The 22829-nt window shown below is 38.5% G+C and overlaps 1 protein-coding gene across 4 annotated transcripts in view; it reads left to right on the top strand.

Moving 5' to 3' along the window:
- The first annotated feature begins 671 nt into the window (after positions 1-671).
- The window catches only part of ADGRG6 (adhesion G protein-coupled receptor G6), a 110619-nt gene continuing 88461 nt past the window's right edge, over positions 672-22829 (top strand). For 3 of the 4 annotated variants that reach the window (XM_052675599.1, XM_052675615.1, XM_052675622.1), the window contains exons 1-2: positions 672-820; positions 6742-6842. In XM_052675599.1, coding sequence (XP_052531559.1) covers positions 819-820; positions 6742-6842 — 103 coding nt within the window. In that variant the 5' untranslated portion in view covers positions 672-818. Of the gene's footprint in view, positions 821-956; positions 1251-6741; positions 6843-22829 lie in introns of those variants that run through there. The other variant, XM_052675606.1, reaches the window with a different exon arrangement.

Genomic DNA, 22829 nt, shown 5'->3' on the forward strand with positions numbered 1-22829 from the left:
GTTTTGCCATGGTTCCTATCATTTCAATGCTTTTACTGTTAGCTCTAGCGCAGTACCATGCCCTGCAGTGAAACAAACTAATTCCAGACCACTAGCACATGGTGAAAACTATCACCTTCCCACAGTGGTGGACAGGAATGAGGTGTGGGCCAGCACTGTGCTGGCAGCACATGGCCTTGCCTTGCTGGAATAGGCTGCCCAGAGAGGTTGTAGATGTCCCTGGAAGAGTTCAAGGTCAGGTTGGATGGGCCCTGGGCAGCCTGGTCTAGTATTAAATGTGGAGGCTGGTGGCCCTGCATGTGGCGGGGGGTCAGAGCTTGATGATCCTTGAGGTCCCTTCGAACTCGGGCCATTCTGTGATTCTGAAAATGAGGCAGGGATGCACCGCCTCCATCTACCTGTTTTCCATCCCTAGTGCGCCTCAGAGAAAATCCCCACACTTTGACTGCTTCGGGGTCTGGGACACAGCACGCTGCTCCGATTGCCGCTGGGGCTGAGCACCCCGGGCCGCCCGCAGAGCAGGAACCTGGGGCTCCGTCCGTCTCGGAGCGGTGAAGCGCTGCCCCAGAGCTTCCCCGGGCAGGTCCCGCATGAGGGGGGGGACCGCGGCTCCGGAGTAGGAGGACGGGGAGCGGGGGGAGGAGCGCTCGGCGCGGTCATGGCCACCGCGGGCGGCGTGTGCGGGGGCGGGTGTGGAAGAGAGGTGGGCAAATAGCGATGACCTTTGCGAAGAGCCCGTGAAGGAGCGGGTCAGAGGCAGAGCGAGCGGCGGAGGATGGTGGCTGAGAGCCGGAGGACAGCCGCCCCGTGATGTCACCATGTAAGTTTTTTTCTGCCGGTTCTCGGGCGGGGAACCGCAGCTCGAGCAGCGTGGATCACCCCTCGGTCGGGCCAGGTAGGCAGGGCTCCCCGCTCCCCCGCCCCGTGGTGGGTGATGAGTAACGTCAGGTCGGAGCCGTGCAGATAGGTAGGGCTGAAGGAATGGGGAAACGGGAGAGTTTCGCGTCGGGAGCGTGGAGGACAGGACAGCCGCGGCTCTGCCCCGTCCGGGCTCCGTCTTAGCCTCCAGCGTGTCCCTAAGGCTCCCTAAGGCAGCCGCTGCCTCTTCTCCAGCCCTGTAATAGCGAGCTCGGGACTTCTCCGGTCGCTTTTCCCCGTTTGGAGGCAAGTAGCGAAACCTCCAGCTCCGCCGCCCAGCTCCAGCCCCAGCCGAGGAGCCCTACATCCCGGCAGCGCTGCCGGCCCTCCAGGTGCGGTGCCAGCACAGGGAGGGAAAGAGGGAAGGAGGGGGAAGGAGGGAGAGAGAGGGCCGGGCGTGCTCCATCCCGGTACCGCCGTTCCTCCCGGAGCGCACGGCGGGAGAGGAGGCGGAGAGGGGCTCCCGCTCGCTCGCTCTCTCGCCCGTCCGCCCCTGGGCGGATTTTGTCGCGGTCTCTGGGCACTTTCCCCCAAAAGTTTTGCCTTTCCCGACACGCTCATCAGAAGGTAAGGCAAGGAGCTGTAGGCTCTGGGGTTGGGTTTCGCTGATGCCTGATGAAAAGGGAGAGGAGGCAGGACCTGGAGAAAGTCAGCGCAGGGGGACGGAGGAGAGTTTCCCAGTAGGTTATTATCGGGAAATTTCAAGTACAAAGGAATGGATCCCAAAAAGCGAGCGCTGCGCTGCCACCGAGTGACATACATCCAGCAGATAGGCTGCCTGCGACTCGTGAAAGTTCCTTTTGGAAGGGAAGCCAAGGCGCAAAGGCGGCTCTGGTGCAGCTGGCATTGTTAAATCACGGGGCAGTGTCATTACTTTCATGTCATTTGGCGAGGGTGTTTTCAAAGTCGGTTGTAAGAATAATTAAGAACATGTCAGAGTTAACAGGTTGAAAGTCTAGCATGACGTTGTGTAATTAAGCTTGCAGAAATCCTTTACAGCCTGGGTTTCAAAACTAAGACCCACTCCTTTGTTAATTCACTAGAACTGAAATGTGAATTGTAATCACCATTCACTTGAAGCTCCACGTAAGAGTGATTAAACTTAAGATCTTTTTGTTTACAACCTATATGAGAAAAAAAAAAAATTGTGAAATTGATGTTATCTTTCTTTTCATTTTAAACTGTCAGCAACGTTTCTTTTCTTGCCAGCTTTAGACATGCCAGAGACCAAAGAAAGTCACTCTGCCTGGGGCAGAATTCACATCCCACTCTGGGGAACTTTGCCGAAGCCTCGAACAAGGAAGATGGTGTATTCAAATAGCTGTTCCATGATTTGAGGCTGTGCAGTATACAAATGAAACCCTCCAAGATTATTCACATTTTCTGTGTATTTTCCTGCAGAGCACTATACTCCCTAAAAGGTGATGAGGTTGCTCTAGCTGACTGCTGGCACGTAAAAGGTTTATTAGTTACATGTAGCAAGACTCCCACTAATTTAATCTTTAACTGTGTCGTTACCATCCATTTATGGCTTAGATAAATTACACGTCTATTTTGCTCTTCTGGAATGAATTGTGAATAAGCCCATTGTCTCCCTATGTTATAGGAAATGAAAGTAGCTGTAGAGTGGACTGTTGAATTGCATAGCTGGCCTTGTCATAGTGTCTACAGTGCCATAATGCCAGTTCATAGAAAAGCTGGTAGTTCTGTAAGACTCCATGGAAGGACACTGTCTAATTATTCTACTCTTTTTGTGGGTGCGAATAAAGTGTGTAAAAGGGATCACTGTTGTGAGACTACATCAAACTGTAATGGAGGTACTACAACTGGTGTCCTAACCGACCCCAAATACTTGGCAGTATGTCAGTTTTTGGTTCTCAATCTGAAAATATACTGTAACATGTTTGTAGCTGCCACCTTGCTATCAGTGGGGAAAAGAACAGTGCTTTCTCATTTTATTTGAAACAAAGTAAGGAAGAAAAAACACTATAGACTATGCTATGCACTTTAATTTATCTAGGGTTAAAGACTGAGATGGCCAGTTTCAGACTCATCATCTTTATTATGGATTGCTTGCTTACTTACTGTTTTGGTGTGTTTTAGTACATTGGTACTCTGATATCCCATTTCTCTTGTCTTTCTATCATATTAAGTTATGAGAGTACTGCCCAGAGAGGTTGTGCAGTCTCCTTCTCTGGAGATATTCCAAGCTTACCTGGACACTTTCCTGTGTAACCTACTGTAGGGAGCCTGCTTTAGGAGGGAGTTGAACCTGATGGACCCGATGATCTCCAGAGGTCCCTTCCAACTCCCATGATTCTGTGTTATTATTTAAAAAAATAATAATAATAACATGAGGCCTCTTGGTCTTGACTCTCTTGGACAGTCAGTGCTATTGCAGCAGTCAACCATGCCACAGATCATCATTTGGCAAGCTGTAAACTAGCACAGAACTATTTGTTAATTTCTCTATTGAATTATTCCTACACAGTTTGGGTTCTGGTTTAGTCATTAATAAATGTTAGTAATCAAGAAAATGAACCTCTAGTAAATACAAGCACAGTGTGTATGAACAGGTGAATAATATCTGCAACTTTTTTTTCCCCCAAAATGTCTCACAAGTATTTACCTGTTACTCCAACCCCTTTCTGTGGTTGTCTGCCAAATCAAACTGTAAGAGGTAGATTTTGGAATGGAAGAAGCCTTTTTGTTGTCAGTATTAGCTGACTTCCACTCAAGAAAATGTCTTGTGTGAACAGGGGTATTCTGCACATCACTGCAAACAATCAGGCTTCTGATTTCTTCTCTTTTAGTCTATGCAAGATCTCAAACATGCAAATAAGTAATTTTTTTTTTATTTTTTTTTTTTTCCTCAAGGATAACACTCTGCTACAGATTGTGCATTATTGTTCCATGGATAGTCACAGGTCTTCCTCAAAGTCTTCTCCAAAAGAAACAGATCTGACTGATGATGCCTGGATTAGTCAAGTGTTTTTGTAGCGTGCTTCTGCTATGGTCATTCTTCTTTGATAAGCCCTTCATCATTTCTTTTATCTGAAAGGATTTACTGTAAAGAAAATTGTTGGTTTTTATTTCTCCTTCAGCAATGGATAATATAAGTGGAGGATTCATGGCTCGACATTTTTTATGTATTTGTTTATTTTGGTGGAGAATTGTCCATTTTTTTAATAGTAGTTGTATTTTATTATCTAGCCTTTTTCTCTGGGAAAAAAATCTTGGTAGTCATTTCTTTCCTGTGTTGTTTGCAATTTTGTGCACTGCTCTGTTGCTGACTATCCATGTTCTTGAAATTTTTCTTGACTTGTGCTTTCTACAGGAATGAGGGTGAGGAAGTAGATTGTAAACTAACACAGTTGAGCACTGGCTTGTAAGTGTTACCACAATTCAAGCAATCATTAACAAAGAGAAATTGGCCAAATTAAATAATAGCCATGTCAGACTAATGCAGAATCTCAGATTCTTTAAGGGCACTGAAGGCAGTGTGGCTAGATAGATGTACTCCAGAATCTAGGCAGTAGAAAACCTACCAGTTCGTTTTTCCATGTGAGCTTACAGAGACATCAAAAATTATTGCAGTGACACAATGAGATGAAAATGAACACACGTTAGCTCTGAATTTGCAAATTTTTGAAAATTTTTGTGGTTGTTTCCTAGCCAATAACTTTTAATATGCCTGCTCAAAAAGAAAAATCTGACAACGTAGTCACTTCCTCAAGTTTTCATCAGTAGATTATTATGTACCACACTAGTGCTTATCTTATCAGTAGATGTAAATTCCTGTAGGAACTGTGATATTCTTCTATATTTCTTTTGTATCATGCTATGACCTTCAGCGTCTCCATTTCATCTCTCTGTGAGGTGTATGTATGCAAGCTGTATCTGTTCATATGTGCATATAACTGTCCATATGTTTTAAAAGGGCTTCTGTTCAAAGTAAGTTTTCTAAATTAATATTAAGAGCATTGTGAATTTATGAATTATTTACATTGAACAGTTCCCAAACCTCAGCATTCTGTTGTCTGAGATTTCAATAGGCATTTGTAGGTTATTAAGTTGAGGACAATCATTCTATTATTTGATAATCTGGTTATTTTGTGTATCTGGCTTCATCAAAGAGATTCTTATATTTCAGAGCCCAGTGTGTTCAGTGCTTGTCTTTGACACTTGTTAAGTTTGACTTTACAATATCTCAGAGGAATAAATCAGCTTAAAATCCCTAATTTGATACAACTTTCCAAAAAGAGCTGAACTTCTTTTGTAATTGGATGCTTTTGCCATGTAACACTGCACTGAAGTGAAACCCAACTGACTGCAGATCTCTGTTGAAGTGTCATTTACCTGGGCCAATTGGCATCTAGCCCATAGAAGTGGTTTAATGAACTTTTAAAACTGAAACATTAGTCGTTCCTTTACAGTAGTTTACCTCGCTGCTTTAAGTTTGGCTTGTCTACATTATAGAGCTTCACATTGGGATGAAACAGAAGCCAATACTGGGAGAAGGCTTACATTTGCCCTCAGGTTTCACTAGCAGGCTCATAGCAATGTCTGTGAAGCAGAAGGCTCTTTTCCTAAGTTCAGGAAAATGATTTTTTCTTGCCACTGAATGTGAACTCCTCTATACTTTCACATTTCTGTCTTGATATTTGATACCAGTGGCCCTTGCAAAAATACCTTCATCCTTTCTGTTTTTAGTATGCACTGTCCTGGAAGATATATTGTGTTCATCAGTGTCTTTGTGGTTCTTTATGTGCTGTCGCTGGCAGTAGACTTGTGAAATATTTTGGGGATTCTGCTAGAGATTTTCTTCCAGTATTACTAGATAACATCTCAGTGAACTAAAGCCAATTATCGACTGTCATCCTCAAAGTGGAGGGTGAGGATTTGGTCAAAGTAATAAGGCTGTTTGGTGATTTGTTTCTCTCTATTGCTCATTGCTAACTTGTTGAATAAAATGAGACAGGAGTGTAATAGAGAACCATTTATTTTGTGTATGTGGTTAAAGCTCTGATCATAATCATTGTGGATCTTCTTTCTTGCTTCTCCTTCAGCTCATTATGGAGGAATTATTTTGATTTAGCCATTGAATGTCATGCACACTTCAAGGCAAAGGAAACTATAATTTCAAGTTATAAATAATAATGGTTTTTATTTAATTGCAGGTTTTTATTAAATAATAAACATGACTGACTTCACTGGTAGCAGAGTTGGACAGCACCCCTAGATTTTGGCAAAAGTTTCAGTTGTTGGCAGAAGACGTTGTAGCTATCAAAATGCTGGCACTAAAAGATATGGAAGGGTTGATCAAGAGCGTAGGCAAATTCTTTCACCTCATCTTTATATAGTTAATAACAAATATGCGTGTGTATGTGTGTATACATATATTTAAACAGCATAAATATTTGTATACATAAATGATGTAAGTAGTAAAATAAAACTTTGCAATCTCCAGAAAACCAAAGCCCATCTTAACACTCTCTAGCCGTAAGGCTTGCTTGGTTCTTTTTGTGAAATATCACTTTATCTGTCAGCTCAGAGCCCAATGATGACCAGCCTTCCCCCTTGCCATAAATTATGAAGCAGGCAACATTTATGAACCAGGCAACAACATTTCTGACCCTTATTAGGAAGGATATTTCTGTATGTTTTCAAGCTATATTAGGGCCAAACAAATTTTTCAAGTTTTCAGTTTAACTTGATGCTAGTTACTAGACTGATTAGGAACAGCATGTTCTTATTTTCTTGTCTTATTGAAAAACTTCTTGAATTGTTCCTTTTTTGTTTTTGTCTTTTTTTATCATACAGGATGTCTCACATAAATGAAATGTGGTGCTGTCACTGGAAATGGAAGCTGCATCACTGTCTCTACTTGTTTATCCTGTATATTATATGCATGCAGCAAGCAGGTAAGTTAGCAAATTATATTCTTGCTTACATAAATGGTCCAGGCGCCAAAGTCTGACGACTAAGGATTATGCTTATGCATGACTGAATCATGTACAGCATAACATTTTGATGAAAGTGGTGTGTTATAATCATTAGCTGTGCTTTGATAGGATTTACTGCTACTGTTTAATTTTGTTGTTATTTCTGTATCTTTTTGCTTTTATTATTTGTTGTTATTTTTCTTTGAATTCTTACATTTTTATTTTTTTTCTTTTTTTTTTTTTCTTTTACCTTGTTGATGCCTACCTCTCTCTTGAATTTGTTGTGACTGTGTAAAACAGCTGCAATACACTTACTATCTTTAAATTCTTTTATGAATCAAATTATAGAAACTTCTCAGCAAGCTGTATATACTGAGCAGTCAGTTTAAATGTAACATCATTTTAGGCACAGAGTAACATAGCACATTGTGAGTATTTCTTTAAACATATGAACAAGAGATTTCATTTACTAAATGTATTTTCCTAACCACTAGAGTGCAAAATGTTTTAGGAGCTCCAGCTGCTTTACTGGAAAAAAAGACTGCAGTTTATTCTGGAGCAGACGAAAGTTTTGGAGCAGCTTGTATGGCTCAGCTAATTCCATATCTGATGGGTAGTTTTGCTGTTACAAACTAGCTATTGGAAAAAGGATGTTATATATAGAAAGAATTTCTAGCTTCTTTGACTCTGTTTTTTCTCTAAATAATATGTACAGGGCTTTTTGATGTTTGAATCTAGTGGCTGTGCAGTAGCAGTTTCCAGCTTTTCATCACTTTAATATGTGTTTTCCATCTCTATTAAACTGTGTAGCCAGGAATGTACATTTAGGATCTGACTGTCATCAGCTGGCTGATGGCCTCTGTGTCCCTGCAATCCTGCAGCTGCCTTCCTCATCATAAAATAAGTCAGCAAAAACTGCTGTAATCTACAGCTGAGGGCTACTGCCTGGTGACTGGCACATTAAGGCTCAAAGACCTTTAGTCTTTGCTAATTCTTCTTGATAAGAATATGGTTATAAAAAGTGCAGACAGTACAGCAAGAATAAATTCTGTGAGCAAGAAGGCCCCAGTCAGTATGCTGGGAACACTAGACATCCACAGGTTCAATAGACAAATGTGTTTGCTGTTCAACAGTGAAAGAGATCATAGATAGTTTGCTGTTAATACTCGACTGAAGTGAAAAGGAGACATTCACCTCTCCAGCAACTTGCCATTTGGCAGTACTTGCTTGCAGACCCTTTGGTTTCATGTTTCTTCTTTTTTCTTTTTGTTAATGTGAAAGCATAGGTTATAAAACACAGTTGCAAAAATGTGTCCTTTTCATCTGTTCTTTTAAATAGAGCAAGGCAAATAAGACAGGAAAGTATTCTGTGTCCTTAAAATGTATCTTTTTGGCTGTGTGTTCATATGGTGTCTATTATTTCCCTGGTACCTTAAGCTTTACTGAATTTACTGAAAAAATATTGTAAAACCTGATGTTCACCCAGCTTAGCTAGTGAGTTGTAAGCTTAGAAAGCAACTGGGGCTTATTAAGCATTGCCTAAAGGAGGTTACACACAAATAGGGGATTAAGATGATCAGATACAGGTTTTACGGATTATTTATGAGGCTATTCGTAAGGAAAAGAATATCAGTCATGCCGTGACATGGAAAAAATGCAAAAGCAATAATTTTATGGTTTAACTTTTGAAGATCTGCAGGACTTGGCTCACTTTCAGAAACAAAGCTTAAGAGAAGGATCACACAGCAGAAAACTTAGAGTAGGAGCGGAAAGACTCTTCAGCTACAAACTGATCAGTGGAGTAAGGCAATGGAGTATAATCCCGAACTATAGATCTGATACCTTTGAGGAACTGATGGATGGATTCTGACACTTTACACAGAAACAAATAGTAATTAATGTAAAAAAAGATAAAAATAAAATGTCAGCCGCCTGAAGTACTTGGCGTATTGGCTGCAGGCTGCGTGTTATGTGGATTGAAGATACAGATGAGATTAGTAAGCAGCTTCACAGGTTTCTGTTCCTGTCTGTGGTAGCAGTGCCTGGCTGCTGTGACTGAATCACTTAGCTCTGCTTGTTCCTCTGTCTGTAAGATTAAGTGTATCTCTTGCCTCCCTTGTCAAAACTTTGTCTATCTTCCAGTGAAAGCGCTGAAAAGAAGCTGAGGTATAACAATGGTGATGTTTTAAAGAGAAGTAATTAAAACCCTTTTTGTCTGAGATTCAGACATTCCCAATCTATTTGTTTGTATGTATATTTTGATGATTTCACAGAGCTCAAAAGGGAGCAAAAAGAGTGAGCTCAGTTCTGTAAAATGGAACAGGCGCAGACAGAAGGAACTAAGAATTTTTGGTCTAAAGTAAGCAGAAGTTGTAACATCTAAGTTCAAATATTTGAAGAGATAGCTGCAATGGGAAGGGAGAGTGATCTTTTTAGACAGCTGAAAGGGCAAAAAATACTGGTTTAAATTACAGCGAGATAAATGAGGGGAGGAAATCTTATCAAAGAGTAGAGACAGCAGTGGAATAGATTGCCAAGGCAGAATGTGGAATTTCAGTCCTTGAAAGCGTATGTTAATGCCTGCCAGACATGATTAAAATCTCAGTGCTCTTCCTCTGGGGACTGAGAAATAAGTTAGATCATTTCCAAACTTCCCCAATTTCTGTATTCCTTCCTTTTGCCTTTACCCTGGAGAGTTCTATTTTGTTTCAAATTTGGGGAAATGAGAAGATTCAGTGGAAATTCCATATGTCAGATTATGGCAGGGATTTTGCTGTGCTTAAAATATAGTATTAGTGTTTGCGTTTTCACCTGAACGTCATTTTTTATCTGAAACAAAGAAGCAGCAATTCAGTACAGAAAGTATTAATTGGTTGCCTTGGATATGTATAACTTCACAAGTTAAGTGCACCTGCAATGGTATAAATATACCTACAGTTCTTACACAGTTTCTGTGTTCTGCCCATGTTGCTGTTATCACAGCATTATTATGACTGTAGCTTGTGTCAGTGAGCACTTGTCCTGTTGTTCATCCATCAGTAAAATGTGATGTTTTTAATCAATCCTCAGGGCCTCACTGAAGAGTTAGTTTTAATTCCACCACAGGTCCTAAAATCTTCATGTCATTTTTTAGTGGTGACTTGAAAGGGGGGGAGGAGGGGAAGGGGGAAGGGGGGAAATTAGCTCTTCTTAATTCATCAAGAAAAGATGGATAAGATGAAAGTAAATCTGAAAGCAGGGTCTTCTCCCACATGGCTGATATCTGTCCGCAGTGTGGGATCAACCCTAATGTTGTGGCCCTTAAATGGGCCTGCTGAAAGCTGAGACCGCTCACAATCCTGGGATGATTTCTTAGAGATTCTGTGGATTCAGGAGCCAACTGAGAGATGGGGGAGGGAGATTGATTGATAGCATTGCTTATGCCAACAGTGCTAGCAGTCGTCTATGGAAATGGATTTTATCTGGAACTGCATTGGGCAGGAAGCATGTTTTCTCACCATAGCACTGAGTCTGCCTTCTCCAAACAAGGGCCAAAGATCGTATTGCTGGGCAAGTGATGAAATAATTGCCAGTGCATTCACTTATCTCTCTCTCCCTCTCTCTCTCTCTCTCACCAAGACCTTAGCCCAGTCATCCAGTGTGACTCTGGCATATGGTATGCAGGCAGGGAATACCTTTCCAGCATTGTCACAGACACATTTTTCTCTAGTGATATGTCAAGGGTGGGAATAAGTGCATTTATATTCCCGCAAATGGCAAATGAGACCGAGAGCTTTGTAGTGAATAAAGGAGTGGAAATTTGCCTTTGTTAATATTACGAAAAACTCAGGAAAAATTCTGAATTATTCAGTTTGTCAGTTTCTTTCCTTGCCCAGGCATCTATATGTCACATGCAGTTATCAGGGAAAATTGGATATTTAGTGAATTGCTGCAACGTGTTTTTGTTCTGTCCCCATTCCCTATCAGTTTTCTTTTGAATTTTAACCTAGTTTAAGGAAAACAAATCAAAAGTAATTATTTATGTCTTGTTTAATATTTACATTCCTGGTGTCTTGAGGGATGTGTTATTCTGTTCATATAAGTCTTGCAGAGAAAAAATGTCTAGTTGCCTTTCTTTTATTTTCCTTAGTTGACAGCTTATTTAATGCAGAAGTAAATTAGTGTTGGAATGAATTTCACAGGAAGCTGCCTGTCATTAACTCTTTTACTCTTTGAGTTCTGATTTTTTTGATGATGTTGATAATTCTTTTTCCCTGAAGCGTTTAGTCATTTTTGCATTAACCATAGGTATCCCTCTAAAAGCACAGTGATTTTCCTCACCTACTACACAACTGTAAGCCAAAACTAAATGGAATATGGTCAAACATGACCGAAATTCAAAGCTGATTAGGTCCTCGCTGCCTGGATTCTCTGTACTGCTTTCTTAAGTACGTTCTTCAGTAGAAACTTTTTCTCTGAAGAATAGAACATTAAAGAAAGAATATACCTTTCACTGAAGGTCACATCTTTATACCCTTAGATTTTAGAATCTATTCATGATGCATTTTGCCTTATTTTCTTCTTTTTGCTGTTAAATGTCAAAAACATAGACAAATTTTTCAACATTATATGTGACAATGGTTGAGAAAGAATCTAACTCAGTGGTATACATACAACAACAGACTCTAAAGTGACTCATGATGAACTGGACAGTACTTTACAAAGGGCTGCATCTGTTAGAGGTTATTATGTAAAGAAATTCATTCCTTATAGCATTTGTCTGCTGTTCTCAATAAAATCAATGAACATTTTTGAACAAAATTAAAAGACTGAAGTTTTGGAAAATGTCATTTTTCTCTTTTTGATTGCTAATATGAGAAATATTGCATGATGAAGTGGAGGTTTTTGTTAAGAATAGAATGCTTTTCCCAGTAAAATATATATCCCAATATATGTATTCCCGATAACATATATATCCAGAAGTTATGCATCTTAATAAGTATTACAGTTAATACAGTGTGATTAAACTGGTTGATTTTATATGTCAGCAGACCTCTCAGAAATGATTACTCCTGCCAGTCAGTGTTTGTCAACAAGAAGTGCTGATCTTATAAGTTTCACATGCATATTGTAAAATCTGTGGTTGTTTTGCTACAATCTTGGATTTGCTTACTTAATGTGGTTGATTAAATGATTTGCATGAAGTGTAGCATGTAAATGTTCAATGGATCAAGGCCCCACATATCATTATCTGATAACAGAAATGTTATCACCTGCCTTTTCTTTACAACCATAGCACTGAGATGTCTGAGACAGGTATACTTCCCAATTACAGTTTGCACAGGTATTATTAAAATGAAGTAAAAGACATGACTTTGATTTTACAGGAATTTGAAAAAATGCTGCAATTCTGGCTACAAAGGAATAAGTATTTTTACTTAGAAAACTCATCCAGAAAATGCATTCCTTGTTTAGATGGCATATAGAAATATTTCTGATTAAAAAATTAATGCATGCATTTTCTGACTTCTCACTCAGTGTGGAAGAGAAGAATCTCATGAGGCAAAATAATTATTTCAGCTATAGGCTGCAACTATGGTGTGCCTCACGGGTCGGCGCTGGGTCCAGTCTTGTTCAACATCTTCATCAATGACCTTGATGAGGGGATAGTGGCCACCCTCAGCAAGTTTGCTGATGATACGAAGTTGGGAGGATTGGCTGACACGCCTGAAGGCTGTGCTGCCATTCAGCCAGACCTGGACAGGCTGGAGAGCTGGGCAGTAAGAAACCAGATGAGGTTTAACAAAAGCACGTATAGAGTCTTGCATCTAGGGAGGAATAATTGCATGCACTGGTACAGACTGGGAGATGACCTGCTGGAGAGGAGCTCTGTGGAGAGGGACCTGGGTGTCCTCGTGGATGACAGGCTGGCCATGAGCCAGCAGTGTGCCCTTGTGGCCAAGAAGGCCAATGGCATCCTGGGGTGCATTAAAAAGAGCGTGGCCAGCAGATTGAGGGAGGTGATCCCCTCCTTCTACTCTGCCCTGGTGGCCTCATCTGGAGTACTGTGTCCAGTTCTGGGTCCCAATACAAAAAAGAGAGGGATCTCTTGGAAAGAGTCCAGCGGAGGGCCACAAAGATAGTGAAGGGCCTGGAGCATCTCCCCTATGAAGAATGGCTAAGTGAACTGGATTTGGTTAGCTTTGAGAAAAGATGACTGGGAGGGGACCTGATCCAGGTCTATAAATATTTAAGGTGTGGGGAAATGGCCAGAAACTGCAGCATAGGAAGTTCTGCACAGATGTGCGCAAGAACTTCTTCATGGTGAGGGTGATGGAGCACTGGAACAGGCTGCCCAGGGAGGTGGTGGAACCTCCTTCTCTGGAGATATTCAAGACCTGCCTGGACGCCTACCTGTGCGACCTGGTGTAGGAAGCCTGCTTTGGCAGTGGGTTTAGACTCAATCTCTAGAGGTCCCTTCCAACCCCTACAATTCTGTGATTCTGTGAAATATCTTCTACAAAATGGAATAAAGTACTAGTACAAAAAGGATGTTACATCGGAGAAATTACTGTGGCACATTGAACTATAACTACTTTTTCTGTCCTAAATATGGTAATAGAGGCACCTAATTCAGGGGAAAATATGGCTTCTGGAAACACCTCTTGTTTTATCTGGATTCGGTCCTCATTGGTGTGCTTAGTTGCTGTAAATGGTTGTCAAAGCTCCAACCCTTGCTGCAGTACAGGGAAATGAAATGCGTAGTGCAAAGATTCTGTTCTGCTTACATAGGCAGGACCCCAGGTGTCATTTACACTAATTTTGTTGCTCTTTTGTTCACTTCCCACTTTAAGCATAACTCTAGTCATACATTTTTGATACCCCTTTGAACTTGTTATTCTCATGTCTTTTGTTTCCTCATCTTTCATTTTGTTGCTTTTACCCTATTGTCTGTCCTACTGGACAAAATCAGATTAAACAGTATGCTGTTTTCAGTTCATTACTTTGAGAACAATTAACAAAATTTCTTCCAGATTTCCCTCCCTCAAGCATGCTCTCCAGTTGGTGAATTTCTACTTCTGTAGCTTCTGAACATCTCTTAAGTTATTCAGTAGTTTGTCCAAATTCTGGTGTAGCAAATCGTCGCTTCTGACAACAGAGGCCACCACAGTTGCAAAAATACAGCTGTATCAGTTAAGATGTAAGATATTTCATATTTTACGGACATGAAAGCATGTCCTATTTCAGAGAACATTTTTTGAAACCTCTTCTAAACTGAAAAAGCATTTGTTGGAAAAATATTTGGGGCAGTTAAGAGTGACAGAAGCTAGTTCCCATTCTTAAGAATACCCCTGAAGTACTTCAGCTGTCTCCCACAACATTGTAAAATGATGGCTTTTTAATGCTAAAAATCTGCAAGAGTTAGATCTAGCAAAACATAGGGTAGAACCATGAACAGATTGTCACATAGTTAACCTAATTTTTGAGAAGCTAAGATGCAATCAGAGCTTTTCCAGCTCCAGCTTTGTCCCTCATGAATATGCTTCTTAATGGGTGTCAGACAGAAAACTGCAACTCCCTTCTGCGAACAGAGTTTGTTTTGTTCAGATGCACGCTCTGGCTTCTTGCAGTTCATCTAATGAAGAACTGTGCAGTGACAAATCCATACTATGAAGCTGAAGTCATTTTTTCATCAGAACTTACTTCTTAGGTGGAGAAAAAGACCTCATGGTTGAAGTTATCACAGAGGCATCTGTGCAAATGACGCAATCCTCAGTGATTTTTGTTTTGCTGTGTGAGGAGCAATAGGAAGTGTGTTTGTTTCTCCTCATCTTGAATTTACAGGAAATGCTGAGAAGCAGCTTTAAATTTTAAATCTTTTACTACTTCTCCTTCTATTTCTGTTTAAATATTTTCCAGTTCCAAAGTACGTTAGTGATATATCATATGTCACACTGTAAAGAAACAGGAAGCATGCTAGGAATTCTGAAATCAGCTTGCCAGCTGAGTCATTAAATGTACACAAAGGAACACCAATAATGTGTCTTTTGTACTGGAAGCTAAAATAACCAGGAGGTTTTGTGCTGCATGTGTATATCAGTCTATCCGATGTTTTGAATATGAAGTCCCTCAGATTGTATCCAACTTGTCATGGATTTTAAATTTAGTTTAAAGAATTGTTGTATTTCAAGAAATCGCATCTGTGGTATACAGACAACAACAACAACGAAAGCCGTAATACTGGTGTTGAACAAAAGCATCATTTGTACAAGTTAAGAATTTGTGGGTTTAAAAAAATAGTTTGATAATAATTTTTAAAAGAAGCACAAATTAAAAAAAAAATTGTGAAATTCAACCCTTCATTATGCAAACCTGGTTCATCGGATTTGCTGCATGAACCAACTATTCTAGTTACAGTTTATTGTGTAACTAGTTTATAAAACATTGGCTTTTCGTTTTCTTTGACCTGTCATATTTTGGTTGTTTATTCTTTCTATGTTGTTTTGTTCACTATTTTGATCTTATTTTGGATTGGGCATGCTTCTGCTAAAATCCTGTCTTTTGAACAGGGAAAGATACTATATAGCAGCAATACCAACAGCTGGGTCTTCCCTCCATCCGCCTCAGTGCACAGAGAATTGCTACTTTGTTAAATTGATTATTTAACTATGCTACAGACAAAGTGCATTTAACTCTCCCATGTTCTTAGAAGGGTTTCAGTGAAAGTGAACTGTTCATTGCAGAGGTGTTGGACTGGGTGACATTTAAGGGACTGTTCCAACTCAAATGATTCTATGATATAATAACACATTTCTCTCTTTGCTGGCACATGGAAACAGAAGGGTGTTCTGAGGATTAAAAAGGCAAATCTCAGCGTATATGTATATGCTCCCTCTAATAAAAGCTGTTCAAATTTTTTCATGTGGGAAATATCATACGTGTGATGTCTAAATCCCTTGCTACTCATTAGTAAAGCAAAAGTAAGCTGGAAATAATACTGGCTTAGCCAGTTTCTTTTGTTTTGGAGGTTTCTTTACACATCACCTTCACCACCATCTGGTTGTTGATAGTGTTGATGTTCAGGACAAGACATATTCTCATTTAGGCAGCTCCTGTTCTTTCTGTTTCCTTTGCCTGTTGCTGTCTATAAAAGTATCTGAGGTTGATCTATATTACTTGATAACATGACACTGTTGAGTGACTGGCAATTGGATTATAGCTGAACTCAACATCTGGGGAGAAAAAAAATGTGCACATATTCTTGTACTTGTCTGCACAGATATTTTCTGAATAACACATAATACAAACAGAATGGATCAGATGTTAGTCCGGTTTATTATAAATATATGGTTTCTAAAAGCACTTATCTTAATCAGTTTTCTGGTGTCATAAATATTCTGAATTTGAAGGAATAAAATTACATTAGTTTTAAAAATTCATCATATTTTCTAATTTTAATATAATATTTTTCTTAGATAAAAAGCTTTTTCATAAAAGTTAATGAAAAATAATTTTCCTACTTGTAACAAGATTGAAAATAAATTAATAGTAAGCATGCCATTGACTTTTTCATATTCTCAGAATGCTGAAATTGAGGCAGATGTAGTTTTGAAATATTGTTTTGCACTTGTTTTGGAATAAGATATAATTAAACACTTTGATAAATGTTCAGCTATATGTAGTCTGAAGGTCCCTCCATTTTAAGTGTGCATAATACTGAGTTTTATTTGGTCCCACCAAAGTTAAAGCAAATTTTATTGTGCTCTTAAATAGGAGCTGAGATATCCTGCTGTTGAATGCTTTTGAAAATCCCTCATTAAAGAAACTGTTTGGAAGCTGATAACTTGGCCAAACTGTTGTTATATCAGAAGCCAAAGTACTATCTCATGTCTTTAAAAGATTTAACTTGAAGGTTGCTACAGCACTGCTATTCAGAGAGTAAAATGAAAAAGGCTTGAAGAATGAAAGAAGAGTTGCTGTGTACACTTGGCAGCAATTATGTGTTGTAACTTGTGGGTTTTGTCTTCACATTACTATGATCTCACCCAGTAATGCTTGAAAGGCAAGAGAGTTTTGTATTGTGCTTTTTGTCTGCGTAATCCCCATGTCATGTGAATCCCAACTTGGTACTTAAGAACTAACTTGAACTCCAGCAAAAAAAAAGTCCTCAAGAGTATAAGCTCTCCTAAAAGCACTAAAGCACATCTCAACTGATGTTGAGAATCTTCCTCTTTCAACAGTGTTCTGGCTTTATAAAGGACTTCACAATTTGTTAGAGTTTTGAGCACTTCAGAGCATTTGAGCATTTCCAGTTCACTGGGAAATGAGCATTCTCAGCAATCTCAGAAACTTAATTAAGGAGAAGACAGTGTTTTTGCTTTATCACCCTCTTTTCAGCTAGCTTAATTGCATCCTATTGGTGATCTGTAATTGGTAGAAACAGTTAAAAAAAATCATAAGAATCCAGATGCCTACAGTTGTTAATATCTATCTATCTATAATCTAACTGTGGTTTAATCCTAAGAAGAAGGCTTTCATTTTTCTCTTTAAATGATTTTCAATTAAAGTGGCATGAAGGATATTTTAAGATTTCATAATATTTATACTATATTTTGTGTATGTTTCTAGAGAGAAGACAGTCCAGCTTGACTAGTTTTAATCTAGGGTGAGGTCTGCAATGCTTATCTTAATTAGCTACTGTTTTTATATATTTGAGATATATGAAAATCTGATGAAATGTATGCTGTTAGCAGGGATCAAGGCAAGCTACAAAAACATTAAAACCTAACCTTTTAGCAATACACACTGCTTCACATTAGATTTGTATTAGCTTTCCATTGTAGAATTCATCATAAGGAATGTTAAAAAGAGATGGCAGGATGGAAAACAAGCATTTTTTAAAAGCAAGAAAGGTCTAACTAGAATGTGACCACCAAAACATTAACTTTGTATCACAAACGTTAATTACTTAATAAAAGCTCATGAAAATAAAAGGGAGTTTTTTGTTCTGCTGAGAAGCTCATTTGGGATAGTTGTAATTTTTTCTTTATAGTTTGTTGTAGTTTAGTTGTCTTTATGTTTGCAGTTCAGTTTTTTAATCATGCTCTCTTAACAATCCTCATGAATGATCTTCACTATTCCTTTAACATAAGTGCTCATAAATGTACAGCACTGGAACATAGAGGTATGTATACAAACACTGATAGTAGCAAAACTTCATTTGATTTTCATGGTATGTAAACAAACTTTACATCTACAGTAGTTTATGTATTCAAACAACAATTACCTGAAGTGCAAGGAGTTAATCTGTGCCGTTAGATACCACTGTTGGGCACACTTGCCAATTTGTCAACAGCAATGAAATATGCTGAAGGCATGGGCCAGTATGCCCGGTCTGAACATTGATCTAGTAAATACATTTACACATGAAATTTTCTTGAAGTGATAGTGTATATGTACATGCAGAGTTTTCAGTAAGATTAACAATTCACTTTCTATTTTTTTGAAATTTTAATAACACTTCATGAGGATTGTCCCCTTAAAGTTATAAACATTAAAACATAGTGCTTTCATTATTGCATTATTTTCTCCATGCAGCATGATGTTCCATAAATTTACTAAAAGGATTTAGCATTGTTAGAGGATCCTGGAGATACACTTGAATGTACAATTGGTCATTACCCTGTTCTTGCGTACTGTCATAAATAATGATGCTTGGCTTGTTCTTTATGCTTGTTAAAAGTTAATATTGATGTTAATCAATATTAATCCCACGTATGATGAAAACACTTCCATAACCAAGAATAATTAAAAAAGGCCTATGAAATAGCACATGTCATTATGCATCTTAATCTTTAATATAGCAAACTATTGAGCGAACCTTCTGGAACTGCTTAAGGGTAAACATCCATATGGAAACACATATGAGTATATTTGGATTGTGCAGGTGAATCTCCTGTACTTCTGTTGAATGCTGACAGATTTATAAGTCTAGTCCAATGGCATAGTGCCTTTGTGCACACTTGAGGTTAATTATGCTCTTTAGTATGGGATACTTTGATCCCATTATCCCATGGAAAAGATGTATCTGTATGTATCTGAATGTCTGTTTTCTTCTTCATTGTGATAAAACTTGTAATCGTCAGAAATATGGGAGATTTGGGAGAATAGCCAGATTCTTAACTGCGTGGGGAAATCTGGAAAATTTCAGCTGTTCATTTTTCTTGATTTTTTTTTTTCATTTATCTGTAATTCATATTTTCTAGCTATGTAGTCAATAGCTTTATTTCTGAAATTTCACATGCTATTAAATGTCTCTTATTTATCTGTTGCCATGAAATAGTGCATCTTTTCTTTCCTACCAACTCTGACAGAAGATTTTTTAGCTTTCTAATTATTTCCTATCACATGTGGAGGTGAGGAAAATACTGGGATTCAGATGGCAAACCAATATAGAGGATGATAATCTAAAATCCACAACTCTTAATACTTCTGAAATGTCAGTTATCTGTGTGATGGAAATAAAGGCATAAACCAGTGGTGTAATTTTCCTGTGATTGTCACAGAATAACTTTTTTCAAAGTTCAGTTTATTTTAAATAAGAGAACAAAATCTTATGAATAAAATAGTAATAGGAAAATACTAAGGTTGGAAAGACAGCAATTCAATAATCTGGAAATAACAGTATCGAACAATTGCACTTATCTCTGCAGTTTTCAATTTTCATATGCACCATGATGATATAGGTTTTAGTTACAAACTTACCTGCTTTTTGTCATTGGCCTCCATCTTTCTATAGAGCAGACTTGCTAGAAGGAAGAAAACAATATACTTTGTAAGGCTTTTACTTAATGTATACCCAGAGCTGAAATATGTAATGAGGTACTGGATTACAAGATCTCTTGGCTAAATTGGTTGAATTATGTCCTAGAAGACTAAATGCTCTCTGAGTTTTGCCTGCTGGGGATTGCTGAGCAAATTGTCTCCATGTTTTTTTTTCATGTGTTTCATTTTCTGAGCCTAATCTGAAGCTGTGTGAAGAAAAATTTACTCATAATTTCAGCTGAAGTGAATAGGTACTATGTTAACAATATTAACATTTATATAAGGCTACAAATAGTGAATATATTAGGTCCTGTGTGTCTGAAATTGTACACCTAACATCAGAGGACAATTCTGATCTTGATATTCCTCAATTCCTTTTCTATAAAAAGAAGATAAGAATGCTTCTTTCTTCACAGTCAGATTATAAGCCTTTAATGAATGACTCTTTGACATTCAAATGTTTCACTAATGAACACAGAAGAGCTTGTGAGGAAATTCTGTCTCAGGAGAAGATTTGAATTGCTGCAAGGCTGAGGGTCATACACTGAAGAATGAAGGTAAAGCAGGCTTTCTGGAAAGTTGCTTACTGCAGGAGATTTGTTCTTCCTGTGCACTGAATGAGATCTTGCAAAAACAGTAGTGTGTGATTATGTAATTGAAGTTGTTTTTTTTTTTTTTAATTATCTACGTACAAAGGCCAAACAAAGGTTAACTCTGGCATTTCCTAACTTCAGTGTCCTTGATTTTGCAATCCTAATAGTGCCTGCATGTTCCTGGGAGTGGTTTCTAATGTCAGTGCATATATACAGAGAGAGAATCATTGTTAGAGATGCTTACTTAGAAATTTTATTTAACACATAGAGAGCCTTTCTTTCCTAACAAAATTTTTGCTCATTTTTCTTGTCACATTCATTCATGTCTTCTCACTTAATCAGGATGTTTTCCACCACATCTCCAAGACAGTTTGAGGAAGCTGAAATTGACAGTGATTGGAATAATTATGCCTCTTCACTGTAAGGCAATTTAATCCTCTGTAGAATTTTCCTTTTAATTTCATTATTTATTGCAAACTTTGCATGACCTAGAAACTATAACAATAGTAGTCTGATTCTCTATGACTTATCTAATACCAGAACATACTATTTCATAATGAAAAAAGGAACATAGTATTTTTATTCTAGTGCTTCTTACATGTAATTATCACAAGTGAATCTTTTTTTTTCTTTTTTTTTTTTTCTCACATCCATAACTTCAAGTTCAACTTCAAAACAACTTTCTTGTTTTACATTTGGCGTGTATCCTTTGCCCATCTTCTCCAGTATTTTTTCTCGGGCAATATTCCAGTATTGTGCACAGGTAATTTGTTGGCTTTTTGTTGTCCAAAACAATGGTAATTCTTAAACATATAGCTGTTCTTAGCTTATTGATGATTGATTTGTCCTCTTGTGAGGAAAAAAAAGAAAAAGAAAAACAAACAAAAAAATGATCAAGCCCCCCCCCCCCCAAAAAAAAAGAAAACCCACCTGCAACACTGCCTTTGGAACAGAGGACTCAGTGTTACAATTGGCAAAAGAAAAATAAGAAAATATCCACCGAGAGAAGAAATGTTAAGGATTCTGTTTCTCCAGCACTAGTATTTAAAGGATCACTTGGGAAGTGTTGGAGTCTGTTTAAGTAAATCATATGCAGAACAAGGTTTGAATGAAGGTGACATTCTTTGCTAGAACACAGGGCTTTCCGAAATGCATAAAATATTTATGTAAACTAAATAATGTCAAGGTGCCCAAAGCTTTGTAGAAATATGTCTCCTTTTTTAGCAAAAAAAAAATACGAAATTTTGTCAAGAGTAGGATATCTTTGATGTGAAGATCTGCTACATGAAAGACTGCAACATGCATGCAGTGCCAATTGTCCTCTTGCTTCCTTAGTGTGTTACGTGCCAACATCCTTAAAAAGAACAAGGATTTTAAAATTCATAAAGTATTAAATTTGAAAAAGGATTTCCTTTAAAGCTGAGGTGTGGTTTTTTTCTACTTCAGACACATAGTTAATGATAGGACAAAAGAGTCTTTCAGAAATTACGTGTTTAATAACTTTCAGTCTTTGAATTACAAGTAATCAAATAATTTAAATGTTTTATAACTATGGACTTTGTCCTGATCCCTGTTTGCCCCTGGAACAAAAGTATATCTGCTGCTACAGGTTTAGTCCAAGAATTTCAGTAGTCATAGATGGGCACTTGGAATATAAGAATTACAATAACTTATGTTCATATTGCTTCCTCCCAGAACTCACCTTTCCCCTGACTCTTCATTTCAGGAATGAAAATATCACTGAGGATTGTTTAGTAGCCAGAAATGGATTTCTGCCAACTAATGGCCCAGTCTTCTTTTGAACCCTCACATCCACAGTCATCTTGAGGCAGGGAGGGTCATGCGTTCGTTTCCTGCTGCACAAATAACCACTTTTTTTTGCTTATTTTGAGCCTGGCTTTATTTGTTGGCCCCCATCTAATGGAAGACAGTGAGTAGATATTCCCCGTGTCCATTTTTTGCTATAATCACAGACTTTTTGTAGACTTTTATCAGATCTCCACCATCTATCTCTTTCCAAGCTTGAAGAGTATTTGACTACTCCCTCATTTGCCTTGACCATCTCCACTTGGGACTTCTGCCCATATACCCTTCACATGTGGCTCAAGGTTTTGCTGTAAGCAAAGGCTGGGGCACTCCCACATGCCCTGGATTATCAGCTAGGTAGGAATGGCAGGAGTAAAGTATTCTAAGAGAGGGAATGATCTGGGTGATCTCAGAGCAAGCATGCCACTCGCTGACCAGGCACAGTCCCACAGTGTCTGAGCAGGATGAAAAGACAGGATGAGGTGATGAACTGGGTGCAGGGTCCACCGAGGGAGTCATCAGGCTGGAGGCTGAACCAGAGACAGATGCACATACAGCATAGTTCCAGCAAGAACCAAAAGCCAGTTAAAGGCTTTTAGTGCACTCAGGACTCAATCTGCAGTTAACTAGACAGAATTATATTTGTTGATTTATTGCCTAGTCACTCCATTTTTATAAATGACTTATTTCTGCACTTCTTTACAGTTCACCTTTAGGGAATATACTATCTTGAATAGCATTCTATCATCAACAAACTTTGTGC

The sequence above is a fragment of the Tympanuchus pallidicinctus genome, unplaced genomic scaffold (assembly GCF_026119805.1).
Source record: "Tympanuchus pallidicinctus isolate F22 unplaced genomic scaffold, pur_lepc_1.0 scaffold1, whole genome shotgun sequence".
In the NCBI taxonomy this organism is placed as follows: domain Eukaryota; kingdom Metazoa; phylum Chordata; class Aves; order Galliformes; family Phasianidae; genus Tympanuchus; species Tympanuchus pallidicinctus.